The sequence below is a fragment of the Somniosus microcephalus genome, chromosome 12 (genome assembly GCF_052327205.1).
Source record: "Somniosus microcephalus isolate GS21.2 chromosome 12, FLI_Smic_1.0, whole genome shotgun sequence".
Lineage (NCBI taxonomy): Eukaryota > Metazoa > Chordata > Chondrichthyes > Squaliformes > Somniosidae > Somniosus > Somniosus microcephalus.
The window spans coordinates 104,097,577-104,114,778 of NC_140998.1; the positions used below are offsets into that span (position 1 = coordinate 104,097,577).

The 17,202-nt window shown below is 40.8% G+C and overlaps 1 protein-coding gene across 1 annotated transcript in view; it reads right to left on the reverse strand.

Moving 5' to 3' along the window:
- Positions 1-17,202, reverse strand: part of sec23a (Sec23 homolog A, coat complex II component) — a 107,039-nt gene that overhangs the window by 59,906 nt on the left and 29,931 nt on the right. The window contains exons 6-7 of the mRNA XM_086003358.1: positions 16,313-16,392; positions 5,313-5,457 (exon numbers count right to left, since the gene is read on the reverse strand). Coding sequence (XP_085859484.1) covers positions 5,313-5,457; positions 16,313-16,392 — 225 coding nt within the window. The remainder of the gene's footprint in view (positions 1-5,312; positions 5,458-16,312; positions 16,393-17,202) is intronic.

Sequence of the window (17,202 nt, forward strand, 5' to 3'; positions counted from 1 at the left end):
ACACAGTTCATAGAATCATAGAATGGTACAGCACAGAAGGAGGCCATTCGGCCCACTCTGCCTATGTTGGTTTTTGGTGGAGTTATCCAATTAGTCCCACTCCCTGCTCTTTTCGCATAGCCCTGTCAATGTTTTCCCTTCAAGTGTTTATCCTATTCTCTTTTGAAAGTTAGTATTGAATCTGCTTCCACCACCCTTTCAGGCAGTGCATTCAAGATCATAACAATTCGCAGTGTAAAAAAACATTTCTTCTTGTCGCTTCTGGTTCTTTTGTTAATCATCTTAAATCTGACCCCTCTGGTTATCGGCCCTTCTGCCACTGGAAACAGTTTCCTTTATTTACTCTATCAAAATCGTTAATGATTATGAACACCTCTATCAAATCTCCTCTTAACCTCTGCTCTAAGGAGAACAATCCCAGCTTCTCCAGTCTCTCTACTTAACTGAAGTCCCTCATCCCTGATACCATTCTAGTAAATCTCTTCTGCACCCTCTCCAAGGCTGTGACATCTTTCCTAAAGTGTGGTGCCCAGAATTGAACAATACTCCAGCCAAGGCCTAACCAGTGTTTTATAAAGGCTTAGCATAACTTTTTAGCTTTTGTACACTCTTCCTCTATTAATAAAGCCAAAAATCCCATATGCTTTTTTAACAGCTTTCTCAACTTGTCCTGCCACCTTCAAAGATTTGTGTATATACATCCCCAGGTCTCTCTGTCCTTGCACCCCCTTTAAAATTGTACCATTTAGTTCATATTGCCTCTCCTCATACCAAAAGGTATCACGCATCCTCTTTAAAATTGTATCATTTAATTTATATTGCCTATATTCATTCTTCTTACCAAAATGTATCACTTCACACTTCTCAAGTGTTAAATTTCATCTGCTACGTGTCTGTCTATTTCACCAGTCTGTCTATTTTTCACCTGAAGTCTGTTACTATCCTCCTCACTGTTTACTACATTTCCGAGTTTCATGTCATCTGTAAATTTTGAAGTTATGCCCTATGTATCCAAGTCCAGGTCATTAATATATATCAAAAGAGCCGTGGTCCTAATACCGACCCTTGGGGAACACCACTGTTTACTTCCCTCCAGTCTGAAAAACCGTTCACTACTCTCTGCTTTCTGTCCCTCAGCCAATTTTGTATCCATGCTGCCACTGTCCCTTTAATCCCATGGGCTTCAATTAACAATATTATCAAAATTACAAGCAAATAACCGAATCTTTTCACATTCAGAATGCGACTTCAGTATGAGGTCAGACAGCAAAGTAAACATTAACCAGGAATGACAATTTAAAAAGCCTCAAAGATAATAAGGTAAAATGGTTGAATACAAAAAAGTACTGAAAATGTAACAAAGAGAGAAACATGAACATATTATGAGAGATGCAGGCTTTTTAAACATTAGAATCTGAGGAAACAAGTATGTATAATAGAAGCCAAGTGTCTGAAATAGGTTCCTATAACTGTTTTAAGAACAGTTATCAATTGACTTGCCGTAAACAATTGTGGGTAGCTGGCTAAAAATACTAAGACACACACACATACATTTGGCAACAATATAATAACTTCATAAATAATTATGTAAAAACAGCCCTTTGGCAGAGTGGACTGGTATACTAATATTGTGCCAGAGTGATGCAATTCAGGCTTATGCCTGTTGTTAATCCCGTTAGGCCTTGTACAGCTAAGGGGAATGCGGTTAGAAAATTGACTACTTTATCACACGTGGCTGCTGAGGTACAAACAATATTTATTTTAAAAGAAATTGGATAAATATTTGAAAATGAAGAATATAAAAAAGGTAGAGTAAAAGGGCAGGGAAATGGAATTGGAGTAGTTAGCTCCAGTTGAAGAGTGAGCCACTGGAATAGGCATGATATAAAGCAAATGGCCTCCTATTGTGCTGTAATTCTACAATTAGGAACAGGAGTAGGCCATTTATCCCTCAAGCCTGTTCTGCCATTCAATTAGATCATGGCTGATCTGTATCTTAACTCCATCTACGCGCCTTGGTTCCGTAACCCTTAATACCCTTGCTGAATAAAAATCTATCAGTCTCAGATTTGAAATTTTCAATTGACTCCCAGCCTCAAGAGCTTTTTGGGCAAGGGAGTTCCAGATTGCCACTACCCTTTGTGTGAAGAAGTGCTTTCTGACATCACCTCTAGCTCTAATTTTCAGGTTATGCCCCCTTGTTCTGGAATCCCCCACCAGAGGAAATAATTTCTCTATATACCCTATCAATTCCTTTACTCAACTTAAAACACCTCAATTAGATCACCCCTTAACCTTCTATACTAAAGGGAATACAAGCCGTGTCTATGCAACCTGCCCTCAGAGTTGATTATCTCCATTGCAAAACCCCCATGTTACAAAAATTGTAACTACTGGGCAGTTTTTAATTCTTCAAAGCTCAAGCTCTCCCTCTGCAGGTCTTCCAACAACACTGTTTTTTTTGCATAGAAATAAACTATCAAAATTCAAAATCAAGCAATGTTTCGCAGCAACAACAGCAACTTGCATTTATATAGTGCCTTTCACGTAAAAAACACGTAATCAAACAAAAATTAACGAGCCAAAGCAGGAGATAATTAGGAGGGGTGACTAAAAGCTTGGTCAAAGAGGTAGGCTTTAAAGAAGGGTCTTAAGGATGAAAGAGAGAGGTAGAGAAGTTTAGGGAGAAGGAATCTTCACGCCACCAACAAAAGAAATATAGGCCCGTATTTTCCGATCGGAGGCTTCCTGGCTGCAGAGACCTCCGATCTGGAAAAAACCTACAGACATAGGGCTCCCGAGGTGTGTATACTTCCGTTCCTGGGCCTCTCCAAACTCTAAATGTGCAGGGCCCACGTATCCCAGAGGCGTAGGCAGTTCGCAAGCGTCCCTGGGATCACGAGGGCCATGGGGAGCCAATAGGAGAAGGGAATCTCCCTTCATACACTTGACAGATAGACCTGTCAAATATATGAATGGAGACCACCCCAAAAACACAGTAAAACATTAAATAATTTTTTTTTTTTTTTTTTTTAAACCATCACATTTTTAAATGAGTTAAAATGACAATAAATTAAATATTTTAAACAAAAATTTTATTTTTTGAAAAAAATTAAAGTTTTTTTTTTACAGGGCTAAAAATAAACTTATCTTTTCTAAAATTATTTTTAAATGATAAATGAGTGAAATTTTTAAAAACTTTTTTCAACTCTTATGCTGGTAAAAGCAGGCCTTGACTAGATTTCTAAGGGTTTTCTGCGGGCGGAGGTTCTGCATAAAGCGGAACTATCCGCCCGCAGAGGCCCTGCTCCAGGGCAGGCGTCCGATCTGTCAAGAGCATTCTTGACAGATCGGAAATGCCAGTTTTCAGCACATGCACTTGGCATGCCTGAAACCGGCATTTCTGATGTCCCTACGGGTGTGTACACACCTCGTACACACCCGTAGGGATTGGAATATACGGCCCATAATTTTCATTAAGAATCTACATTTGAGATTTTTCTACGTACCACTCTGATGAAAATGCAGTTTGTTCAAAGGTTGCATTGTAAATATTATAGGAAATATGGCCTTCCGCCACTTCAAAAAACCCTGCCCCTGTTCCATAGCATAGCAAGAGATATGCACCTCACTGAAGTTATGCCTGTGTACCTCAGCTCTTTCTACAATCTGGCTAACCTGGCACCTCCCCAAGACACTAGTCAAAAGCTGACATGAGACAAGTAATAACAAAATTTAATCATCTACTCCACAGAGGTCAACGTACTGAGAAGCTAAGAGGCACTTGGGACAAAGACCTAGGCCTTACACGGAGTTTTCTAACTAAATATAGAAACCGATCATCGCAACCTACACACAGGTCCAGGGCCAGGTTAAAAGCATACATTAATATATTACAACCCACAGTCCCACAAATCATACTCCACCCTCACAGATAAATGCTGGAAGTACAAATACTTGCTACACACTCTGGTCCACTGTTGGATCTTTGTCCTGAGGGTCACAAAGGTCAGAACAGGCCTAATAGCTCCCCCATCTGTATGGAGTAGAATAGAATACAATGGGCAGTGAGAAAAAGCATTCTCCTTCTGTGGCACATGATTTTCATCAACAAAACAAAATGTGGAGAATATGCCCATCTAAGGAGTTAAAGTAGCAGTCCTGCTAGGATCTAGAATTACATCAGACTAGCTTGACTTTCCTGCAGCTCAATCCATCTAATTAAGCAAGATCCCTTAATCCTACCCCAACACACCCTTGAGCTCCAGAGGAAGGCTTGGCTGAGGAGAAAAGCAACGCCAATGACACCCCATACCCAACTACCTCAAAGAGCAGTAACAAATTCCACAAGTGCTGCTTCTGATGCAAGATGGACACCTTCACACACCCACTGCAATTGTTGCACAAAATAGGTTGAGTTGGCAGAAGACTGATGGGCTTGCTGATAGAAATCCTGGCCAGAGCTTGAACTGCTTCGATCGCAAAATTCATCCAACGTCTCCTGACCAGAAGCAATTTTTGTTCCTAGGTGAAGGAATAGTAACTGCCTTGACCTGCGGCAGGTCTGGTGTAAATCTTATTAAAACTGTTTTAACTAATCTGAGAAAACAATTTACAGAATTTTCAGACAATTCAAAGTTGCATATAGTTGTCAGACACTAGATTCGCAAACCATGACTGTAGCTGAAGACCCAATAAGCAGCTTTACAAATTATGAAGCACAAGACCAGTAACCAGAAAGAAAACAGACTATGCACAACAATAAAGGCAATAAAATCACTAGAGGAGTTTTAGTTAGATCTCTAGTAATATAAAACTTTAGCAGAAAGAGCAATCAAAGCCAAAATAGAAAGCCGACTCACTCATGCAGAATACGCATGCAGCACAGAAGGGGCGAAATGAGGTCTTGTGATTTGCACACATTTCTGAATAAAATATTAAAGGGACCATAGGCAGTCCCTTCCTCATCACTGAATTAGATATTTAACTTGGAAGTGGAGGACAACAGAGGTTTTGACACAGTTTAGATGATACACAATTACTTAAAGATGTGCAAACCAAAGAAACTCAGTATCTAAGGAGGGTGGCAATCTGACATGTTAGCTAGCTGGTGATTTATCTAAATGCTAACAATATAAAATAAATGTCCAGGTTACACTTCTAGCAGGGTGCATCATATAGGGGAAATTAATACGGTTGTAATAAGTTCAACTGAGTTAGTACTGCTCTTATTTTATTTTGTGTGGTTGTACATCTGCTCTCTTGCCAGCTTAATACACATAAAATAGAATTTCTTAGAGAAGGGTTCATACCTCTAATAGACCAACGGCAATGGACAGAGCAACTCCAGTTGATCTCAGTGGTCTCTTCCCCTGCGGTACAGGCCAAGGATCACGTTGCAACTCTCCCAAAAGATCAGTCAAGTTCATGTCAATTTTTTGTACTGGTTGCAAAAATCTGTAAAATGAAATTTTGAAAAATGAGTATTTCAGGCACTTCAGGACTGTCATGCTGCTCGGTGTGGATGTTAGATTTAGCTTCCCAAATAGTGAATGAACAGGTCAACACCAAAATAAGAAAATGATTAAAAAACTTATAAATATGAAAATATTAGGGCTTAAAGAGAAACTCTAAGCTCCAAATAAGGTTTAATGCACAAAACACTTCTAGGTCCTGTCATTATTTTCTATTATTTTATTGACAGTGTTGAAGGCATTTCCCCATTTCCCTAACAGTCTGAGCTTTGGAAAGACTGACCGATAGTGGTTTGTTACTGGATGACATTGGGAGGTTACCTGCTGCTCGTTTAAAAATGCATGGGAAATGCTGTTAATTAGATACTATTCAGAACAGTGTAATGATTTAACAAAAGATGAACTTTTCTTGCCCAAGTGGCCAGCCTCCATCTGGTTGAACTGGTGAAAAAAATAAACAGATACAAAAAACTTGTCTCCAGATTTTCAGCTAACATATTCTAATGGTGATAAAAGAAAGTCAGAAAGCTCTTCCGAGGTTAACAAATATTGGTCGGCAGGGAAAATATCTATTTTGAAGCCATGCATTTGAAATTACACAAATGAATTTGTGCTACACATTTTCAAAACTGATGTGGTTGACAGATGCACAGGTGTCTATTTTGAAGCTTCTCTTCAAAATACATGCTTTTGCACTTAAAATTTTGTAATACTGGTTATTATGGAGATTACAGAGGAGCCTTTTTTCCTGATTTTTGACTGGTCCCCCAGCCCATACACATCCCAAGTTTCTCACCAAGGTATCCTCCCACCTTTCCTCTCTCAGCCCCTGCGCTGAGCTACTCTTCATCTTTGCAGATTTCAATCTTTAACTTCTCACTTTGCCCTCTCCCCTCTGATTTTGCTGTCCTCTCCCTCCATATATACTTCTGAGCCATATCCACCACTCAACCTTGCTATCTCACGTGGCCTCTCTACTCCAATGGTATTGACCACAGACAAACCCATCTCCGATCACCGTCTTGTATCTCTCATGACACACATCTCCCAAAACCTTCCAACTGCACTTCCTTCTGCGTCTGCCCCTGGAAAAACTCTCCCTCATGTCACTTATAATTGCACTTTAAAACTTCCAACTGCTTAGTCTTTGGCCTTCCATTCGTTACAACACTTCGACAGCTTTCAATCTACTCAACCAGTCCCTCACCTGCATCTTTGATGCCTTTGTCCCCAGTAAAATCTTTGCTCTCTTCCGTCTTGGCGATTCCCCAATATTAGGAACATAAGACTTCCACTAGCCTTTGTGTGAAGAAGTGCTTCCGGATATCACTCCTGAATGGCCTAGCTCTAATTTTAAGGTTATGCCCCTTTGTTCTGGACTCCCCCACCAGAGGAAATCGATCCTATCAAATCCTTCAATATTGATAAACTCCTGAATATTATAACATCCTTTAATCTTCTATATATTGCCTCAAGTCCATGGGATGAAAAATTGAGCATATCTGGCAAACAATTGGTTTAGCCATCAATCACCGGATCTGGCTAGACCACATTAAGCACTACTGGTCGTCACTCTCCTGTGCCAAAATGCTAATTATTCTAGGATCATCTGGAATGTAAATATAAACCGCCGACACCTTTTCTCCACACCAACCATCTCAAGCTCCTTCCCCTCAACCATCACCTCAACAAGGAAAGGAGCTCTCAGACTTCTTGATCACTAGGATTGAGACTATCCCTTCAGCTATCTCTGCGGTTTCCTCCTTTCCCTTGCCCACCAAGTCAACCCTCCCATGAGGCTCCCTCCTACGCTAGCCCCAATCCCGCATCCTTCATTATTATCTCTCCTATCTTCCCTCATGCCCTCTCCAAGTACATCTTGTCCATGAGACATATCGCCTGCTCCTTTGACCACATTCCCACTAAACTGCTGACCAGCCAACATCCCTTCCTGGGCCACATGCTAGCTGACATTGTAAATAGTTCCCTCTCTACAGGTACTGTCCCCCTTCCTTTTCAAAACAGGTGTCATCATCTGCCTCCTCAAAAAAGCCACCCTCGACCCCTGTCCTTGCAAATCATTTCCAAACTCCCTTTCTTCTCCAAACTCCGTAAACATGTTGTCGCCTCCCAAATCAGTGTTCAGCTTTCCCACAACTGACCAGTTGTAACTAGTGCACTCCTAAAGATGCTGCAAATCCATTGGCAGGATAGGCGCACCAACGTCAGTGTTCTCGCTCAGGCCAACATCCCCAGCATCGAAGCTTTGACCACGCTCGATCAGCTCCGATGGACGGGTCACATCGTCTGCATGCCCGATACGAGACTCCCAAAACAAGCGCTCTACTCAGAGCTCCAATATGGCAAGAGAGCCCCAGGTGGGCAAAGGAAACACTTCAAGGACACCCTCAAAGCCTCCTTGAAAAAGTGCAACATTCCCACCGACACCTGGCAATCCCTGACCCAAGACCGCACAAAGTGGAGGAGAAGCATCCAGGAAGGCGCCGAACACCTCGAGTCACTTCGCCGGTAGCAAGCGGAAGCCAAGCGCAAGTCAAGCCAAGCAGCCCCCCCACCCGCCCCTTCAACCACCATCTGCCCCACCTGTGACAAAGACTGTAGGTCCCGCATTGGACTCATCAGTCACCGGAGAACTCATTTTTAATGTGGAAGCAAGTCATCCTCGGTTCCGAGGGACTGCCTAAGACGACTCCTCCCCCCAAAAAGGTATATATTAAAGGGATATTTGCTGACGCACAGAGCTGTGTGCAGAGAGCTGGGAGTATCTGCTAAATGGAGTGGCAACAGGAATTTGGTGAGAGTGAGAATTCAGTGGAGAGGAAGGAGGCGCTAAGTAATTTAAACAAAGGGGCAACAGTAAATATATAAATAATCAGAGTAATTAATTGGATCTAAAGGGATAAATTCCGGCAGGGTAGGAAGAGGCAGGCAGTGCGGGAATCCTCTCGGAGTGTAGCACTCTCAAACTGTTTTTCAGTGCTGAATACCAGTGAGGGCAATGACACCTCGGGGGAGTGCAATCTAGAGCAATGTTCTCACTAAGCTGTGCGGCCATCTGCAAAGTCCTGCGCAGGCCGCTCACTGGCTTTTCTACTGTAGATACCGTGCATGTGCAAAAATTTGAATGGGCCGCGCACTGGGGAAGGCAGGCTGCGCAGGAGACAGTGCCATTTACAGGGGACGTTGGTCCAGAGCACATCCATGGCACTGTGGGGCAAATGACAGCACAGGGATGCACAGCAAAGTGTAGAAATGCAGTGGTCATGGGGATTCGATAGTCAGGGGAAAGACAGACAGTTCTGCAACCACAGACATGAGCCCCTCCCTGGTGCCAGCGTAAAGGACATCACTGAGAGGGTGCAGAACATTTTGAATGGGGAAGGGGAACAGCCAGAAGTCGTGGTTCATGTGGGAATCAATAACATAGGAAGGAAAAGAGTTGAGGTCCTGCAGTCAGAGTTTCAGGAGCTCGGGAGGAAATTAAACTCAAAAGGTAGTAATTTTTGGATTACTCCCAGTGCTACGCCCTAGTGAGTATAGGCATAGTAGGATAAGACAGGTAAACGGATGGCTGGAGAAATGGTGCAGGAGGGAGGATTTCAGATTCCTGGGGTATTGGAACCAGTTCTGGGGCAGGAGGGACCTGTTCAAAGTGGAGGGGTTGCATCTCAACAGAGCTGGCACTTGCGGGAAGGTTAACTAGTGCTGTGGGGGAGGACTTAAACTAATTTGGCCGGGGGATGGGCACCAGAATGAAACATTAGAGAGGAGAAACAAGGTGTACAGAGGACTGGGACAGACAAATAGCACTAGAGTAAAGAATAGTTCAAAAATAGGAGGGATCAAACAGGGGGCAAATACGAGGCAGTCCAAGATAGGTTTGGAGTGTCTATGCATAAATGTACTTTGCGTAGTAAATAAGGTTGGTGAGCTGCAGGTACAAGTCGCCACAAGGGACTATCATATAGTGACAATAACAGAGACGTGGCTCAAAGTAGGAGAGGATTGGGAACTTAATATTCCTGGCTACAAGGTATTCAGGAAAGATAGGGATGGACAAAAAGAGGGTGTGGCAGTATTGATCAAATAAACTATTATAGCACTGGAGAGGGATGATGTAATTGAAGGGTCAAAGACAGAATCTATTTGGTTAGAATTAAGGAATAATAGGAGGAGCTATTACACTACTGGGTGTATACTATAGGCCACTAAATAGTGGGTAGGAGAAAAAGGAGCAAATTTGCAAGCAATTTACAGAAAGATGCAAGAACTACAGAATAGCGATAATGGGGGGCTTCAATTATTCTAATATAGACTGGGATAGTAACAGTGTAAAGGGCAAAGAGGGGGATGATTTCCTGAAATGTGTACAAGAACTTTCTTGATCAGTGTGTTTCCAGCCCAATGAGGAAGCAGGCAGCGCTGGATCTAGTACTGGAGAATAAAGCGAAGCATGTTTCAGTGGAAGAGCATTTGGGGAACAGTGATCATATCATCAGGTTTAGAAAAGTTATGAAAAAGGACAAGGAACAATCAAGCTCAAAAATACTTAACTGGAAGAGGGCTAACTTCAGTGAATTGAAAAGGGATCTGGCCCAGGTGGATTGTAATCTAAAATTGGTAGGCAAAACAGTAATTGAACCATGGGAGGCTTTCAAAGAGGAGATGGTTTGGGTACAGAGTAGACACATTCCCATGAGAGAGAAAAGGAAGGGCATCCAAAGCTAGAGCTCCCTGGATGACTAAAGAAGGAGGTTAAAATGAGACAGAAAAAGGAGACTATGACAAAGGTAAGGTTCATAATACAGTAGAGAACCAAGCTGAATGTACAAAGTACAGAGGAGATCTAAAAAGAGAGGGGCAAAGAGAGATTATGCAAATAGATTAGAGGCTAACATAAAAGGGAACCCAAAAGTCTTTTTAAAAAAACACATAAGCCTGGAATTTGCAGTCAGCAGCGAAGCGAAGGCATTCACTGTTGGCCCTGAAGTACGCTCCACACAAGGATCTCGCAATCCCTGTGTTGAGAACTTCAGGTTTTCCGATCTACAATTCAATGGAACTTAACGGGGATCCCCTTGTTCGAACTGCTGTGATGTCAACAGGCTGTCTAAGCACCAATCAAAAGGAAGAATTCTCACAGACAGCGAACAAGGAGGTGAGTAAGCCTTAAAATTCTAACTTTTTAAAATAGTTAGAAAGAGCAAAAGGAAGATTGGAGTTTACACATGGGGAAAAGGCAAACCTGAAATAAAGATGGGCCAACTTAAAAAAAAATTTTTTTTTAAACATTTAGATAAGTTTCTTAAAGATTTTATTTTTTATTAAAATGGATAAATTTCACACTGCACAAAATTAAAAATGGCTTTCAGGCCCTTAACATTTGTTTAGCAGTCAATATGCTGTTAAAACCCCAGTTACACCTAATCCCTTTGGGTCTAACTTTTAGTGGGGAATGTAACCGCGTGCTTACTGCGGAAGAGCCGAAGTTTTCGTTAGTTTCAATGATTTACAGAATTTCACTGATTGCCGGCTCTGTGGGGAGGTTGGCACAGCCAGGTTTGCAGCCGTCATTGACAGACCTCAACTTCAGGATTTCTGCATGTGCCAGTGCATGCGCCAAATCCTGAAGTCGCGGTCAGTTTTAAAGGCGGAATGACAGCGCACGCTGCCAGTTCACCGTCATCCCGACTGCAAATTCCAGTCCATAAATAGGGTGAGGCCAATTAGGGACCGATTCTTGTGGAGGCAGAGGGAATGACTGAAGTACTAAATGAGTACTTTGTATCGGTCTCCACTAGAAAAAAGGATGCTGCCAATGCATCAGTAAAGGAGGCTGTAGCGATATTGGATGAGATAAAAATAGGTAAAGGAGGTACTTAAAAAGGTACTCAAAGTAGAAAAGTCACCCAGTCTGGATGGGATGCATCCTAGGTTACTGAGGGAAGTAAGAATGGAAATTGCAGAGGCTCTGGCCACAATCTTCCAATCCTCCTTGGATATGGGTGTGGTGCCAGAGGACTGGAGGATTGCAAATGTTATACCCCTGTTTAAAAAGGGGGTGGGGGCTAAACCTGGCAATTATAGGCCAGCAAGCCTAACATTGGTGGTGGGGAAACTTTTAGAGACAATAATCCGGGACAAAATTAATTGGCATTTGGAAAAGTATGGGCTAATAAATGAAAGTCAGCACGGATTTGTTAAAGGAAAATCGTGTTTGACGAAAGGTCATCCACCTGAAACGTTACCTGTTTCTCTCTCCACAGATGCTGCCTGACCTGCTGAGTATTTTCAACATTTTCTGTTTTTGTTTCATGTTTGACTAACTTGATTGAGTTCTTTGATGAAGTAAAGGAGAGGGTTGGCTGAGGGAAATGCAGTTGATATTGTGTATATGGACTTTCAAAAGGCGTTTGACAAAGTACCACAAAATAGACTTGTTAGCAAAATTAAACTCAATGGGATTAATGGGGCACTGGCAGCATGGATACAAAACCGGTTAAATGACAGAAAGCAGAGAGTAGTGGTGAATGGTTGTTTTTCAGACTGGAAGGAAGTATACAGTGGTGTTTCCCAGGGGTTGGTATTAGGACCACTGCTTTTTTTGATATATATTAATGATCTGGACTTGGGTATATAGGGCAAAATTTCCAAGTCTGCAGATGACACAAAACTCAGAAATGTAGTAAACAATGAGAATAGTAACAGACTTCAGGGGGGCAAAGACAGACTGGTGAAATGGGCAGACGGAATTTAATGCAGAGAAGTGGGAAGAATGAGGAGAAGCAATATGAACGAAATGGTACAATTTTAGAGTGGGTGCAGGAACAGAGACCTGGGGATGTATGTACACAAATCGTTGATGGTGCAGAACAAGTTGAGAAGGCTGTTAAAAAAGCATATGGGAAAGCATATTCTTTTATTAATAAAGGAATAGAGTACAAAAGGCAAAAAAGTTATGTTAAACCTTTATAAAACACTGGTTAGGCCTCAGCTGGTTTAATGTGTCCAATTCTGGACATCACACTTTAGGAAGGATGTCAAGGCCTTAGAAGAGATTTACTAGAATGGTACCAGGGAATGAGTGACTTCAGTTGTGTGGAGAGACTGGAGAAGCTGGGGTTGTTCTCCTTAGAGAAAAGGTTAGGAGATTTGACAGAGGTGTTCAAAATCATGAAGGTTTTGATAGAGTAACTGAGGAGAAACTGTTTCCAGTGGCAGAAGGGTCAGTAACCAGAAGACACAGATTTAAGGTGATTGGCAAAAGAACCTGAGGCGACACGAGAAAACCTTTTTTTTTACATTGCCTGAAAGAGAATTGGATAAATACTTGAAGGGAAAAAAAGAGCGCGCTCTGGGGAAAGAGCAGGGGAGTGGGACTAATTGGATAGCTCTACCAAAGAGCCGGCACAGGCACGATGGGTCGAATGGCCTCCTTCTGTGCTGTGTCATTCTATAATTCTAATTCCATGTTTGAATCTCTCCAATCAAGTTTCTGCCCCACCACAGTGCTGGAATGATTCTAATCAGTCACAAAAAAGATCCTCTGTGATTGTAGCGCCTTTTCCCTCTTTACGCTCCTCAACCTCTCCGCAGTCTTTGACATGATCGACCACACTATCTTTCTCTTCCATTGTCAAGCTTGGTGGGACTGCCTTAGTCTTCCTTGGACATTTCAGTTTCTCCTTTCATTGCCTCTGGGTTTTTTTTAAAATTCCTCCTTATTAATCCTTCATTTTTTTTCTATTCCTTTTTTTTTTATTTCTTGGATTCCCATTTACATCTTAATTTGCATCTCTTCTGTGCATCACCCTCTCATCTTTGTTTGATGTCTTCCATTCATTGCTGTTCAGGCTTCCAGAAGAAGCGCTTTTAATTTCCAACGTGCACAACACAGGTGTGTACAAGTTTTTGTTTAAAATAAGGATAATTTAAGGGAATTGCCCATACATAAAGAGGGCAATGCGACTAAATATACCCAACAATGGGCACAAAAGATTTCCTTTTTTTTTTTTTTTTTTAAAAGGATGTTCCTGACTGCTAGCACTCTTCCTTGGGTCAGTAGACGTAACAGCGACACATTTCCTGTTAGTGACATCATAATGCTAGAACTTTGTGAATGCACATTGGCCACGCTGTCACAGTCATTCTGTTCAACTGCAAAATAACAGGCCCCATAGTGCAGCTAGTTTACAGGAAGACTGGCAGCATTATCTGCTGGGAAATGTGGGACAGCTGTGCAGTCATATCACTCTCCCAAGACCCAGGCTTTAAAGAATCATGTACTAAGCATTATCTCAGTGGCAAGAGCAGAGATGAAGTGAGTATGAAAACAAAGCAAATAAACAGGGCATAAAACTGAAGAAATGAGCAAAGCGAGAGAAAACAGCAAACTGTAAATATTACAATATAACAATGGATCAAATTGTTTCCTCCATACTTGTCCTTTGTGCGTTCACACAGCAAGAACAAATGTGTGGTGTACAGGTAAGCAAAAACACAAGATGAGGCCAATGCTTTCATTCATTTTTTTCTTTCGAAATAGGCTTGGCTGTACATCAAAACATTTTGCATGAAAATGTTACTAAAAATGGCCATGCCCTCAATGGATTTTTTTCTGTAGTAAGAATGATCCTAAAACATACCTCAATATCCATATAAGAATTTACTGCAAGGAAAAAAATTGAAAATTTCAGAACGGCAAGGCCAGTAATTAGATTTGATCCCAAAGAGGGCATGTTTTTCAAATTAAAACATCTGAAATTAAAAAAAGAGGCAAACTCATCTGTGCTGGAACAGAAAATTAATTCCAGAGATCTCCATGCACAAAATGTATAATATTGCATTGTATACTTCAGTATCAAGTGTGACTTCAAAGCATGTATTATAAAAAATATTGAAGCTTATTCTGTGGATACTCACAGAAAAAGCTTGTATTCAGATGTATTTTTAAGGCCACTGATTATCAGGTATTTTAAAGGCTGAGACTAGCAGCTCAAACAGTGGAATTTACAGCAACAATATTTTCAGTGAAATGTGTAGTCAATTTATTTCTGAATTTTCCAAGCTCCGTGACCAACTCAAAAGCTACCATTTTTGGAGCTTAAAGCTGTTCCATTTAAATCCAGGTGGCAGCAAAACACTGCTGAAGGGAAGGCTGCCTCAACCTGATCAAAAGCCTTCCACTTAGGATAGTTCCCAATTGGTGACTGAAGTGTGTGGTGGGTTAGACACCGACCTCTCACCTCAGGTTCAAATCCAATCCCGACTGAGGGATGATGATCTCTTCTGTCTGCTGGCTGTAAGGATCATGTGTGAAACAAGCACAGGAAGTCTCAATCTAGGTCCTAGGGGGAAAATGGGCACACAGCACAAAATGGTCCTATTTTGGCACTCTCAGTCAGAGAGGCCACAGGAAGTCTTGGCATGAAAAATGGAAAAAACAAAATCATAGTGGTGTAGTGGAGTGGGAATGGTGGGTGAATTCATCCAAGGTTGGGGTTAAGGCAGAGTAGAGGGAGCTTTACCTTACGTGTAACTTATAATACTTGATGGTGGCACTGGGTGCCTAAAATAGAAATGGTTTCATTTTTCAACATTAATATCCTGAGGAACATCGGAAAGTACAAGACCGGAAAAGGCGCTGCAGTCCATCTGACTAATTCCAAAAAATAAAATCCCTCAATTATCTGTCCATTTCTTCCTTGGTAAATATTACCATTGTATCTGCCTCCTTGGGCAGTCTGATCCATGTATTCTCCACTCTTCGCCAGCACCTTGACGGGTGCAAAATTCACACAAAATGGTTTAAAATTTAATAGCACTCAAAGTATAATTTTGAAATAGGATTTATATTCCACTCAAATCACTTGAGCTACATGTGCTTTCTCACTCATTTGATTGAAAATAGCATTCTACTTTCCACCTGAATACCTTTTAAAATGAAAATTTTTAACTCACATTTAAAAGATTAAATGTTGAATTTAGCATTAACTAATTCTTCATTTTTTAATTTATTCACTAAAACTTACTGTTCAACTCCCAGCTAATTTGTTATTTAAAATCACAATAGTTCACATTTTCTAAAGAGCCACAGGAACAGGAAATAATGACTAGAATTAGAACCAGTGTGTTCTCCACATCAGCTATCCTTATGGTTATGCCAATTTATGCATTGTTTTTGTGCTGTGAACCCATGCTCACTCAGAACTATATGCCGATTACCCAAATTCCACCATGCAAAATCCTTACAGCCAAAAAAGAGAGCCTACCTGCCTGTGCTGGATTCAAATCAGATCTTAGAAGTGCATTAGCATACTGTGCCAATGATTCCCCATCAACAATTGTAACATCACATTGGGTATGTTTTGAACATTATTAAAATGATCAGAAAATTGCAAAATTAAAAATATAGCAAAGTAACTACAAAAATGTGCCCTTTCTGGATTATGCAGGACATTATTGGGAACAAAATACCGCACCTTTTGTTTGAAATTAGACTTGTGCTTTTTTTTTTTAAATAGACCAGTTACTCTGATCTTGCAAAATATGAAACTGCCGCATCCTTACATACTGCTAAATCAAAATAATTCCTAAACATATTTCTACCCGCCCCAAAATAAAAACAGTCCTTTAACTTTAAATTTGATTCTTCACTAATATACTATTTTAGTGATAATGAAAAGTGTTAATATTTTAATTGCTACTATAAGAAATGGTCTCACTTAAATATGCCAGAAGTAACTAAAAAGTTTGCTTTCTCATGGTACAAGTTATTCTTTCTACAGTAATGTGACATAATTAAGATACAATTTTACCTGTTGGATGGAGGTGGCTGCTGAACTTGAGGTCCACGACCTGCTTGGGCAGCTAATGGTTTAGTTAAGCCCAACATGTCCTATTAACAGAATTAATAATGCAAATTAAAGCCATCAATCATGCAACAATAACTGTTCATTCTTCCACTGGACTAATGCTCATCATTTACATTAGTACAAAAAAGTCACTAGGATGGATTAGTTTATGTTCAAATTCCCAAAACATCAAGACCTTGGCCCATCATCAAGGTGGTAATGCTAAGTGCTAGTGCGAGGCAATTCACTACAAACAGGGGACTTGTTTTCCACAACAATAATGGGGTAATATTGGCTATTCAAAGTAGACTCCAACTTCTCCCATAAAACATTATATAAAAGCTTATTACCTTTTTAGGCTTTATTCAGATATTTCTCATGCTCATAACAAAAGATCATTCCCTACAAGAGAGCAGCTGCTCCCTACATATGACTTTATATGCACAATATCTGGTAATATACAGTACTCAGGGATCTAATAGAAACGCGTGTTACTGTAATACTTTTCTGTAACTCATACAAGCTCTCATGCTTGCCTAGTCTTCGGATAGCAGAGAACTAAACACCATCAGGCCATGTTACTCAGACCATACATTATGAATCAGATTAACATTAAAAAGTAGACAATATCAAAACTTTATTACAGAAAATGTCACTTGATTATAGAACATTTAACTTATACATCCTCACGTATACAAAAATAATAAAAGACAACACTTTGCAAACTATCTTAGTAATAATAGCCCTGGACCAGAGTTGGTAACATAAAACTTATATGTGATCTTATATACCATCTGGGAGACGCTACAGATGCATTCGCACCCGAATGACCAGATTTAGGAACAGCTTCTTTC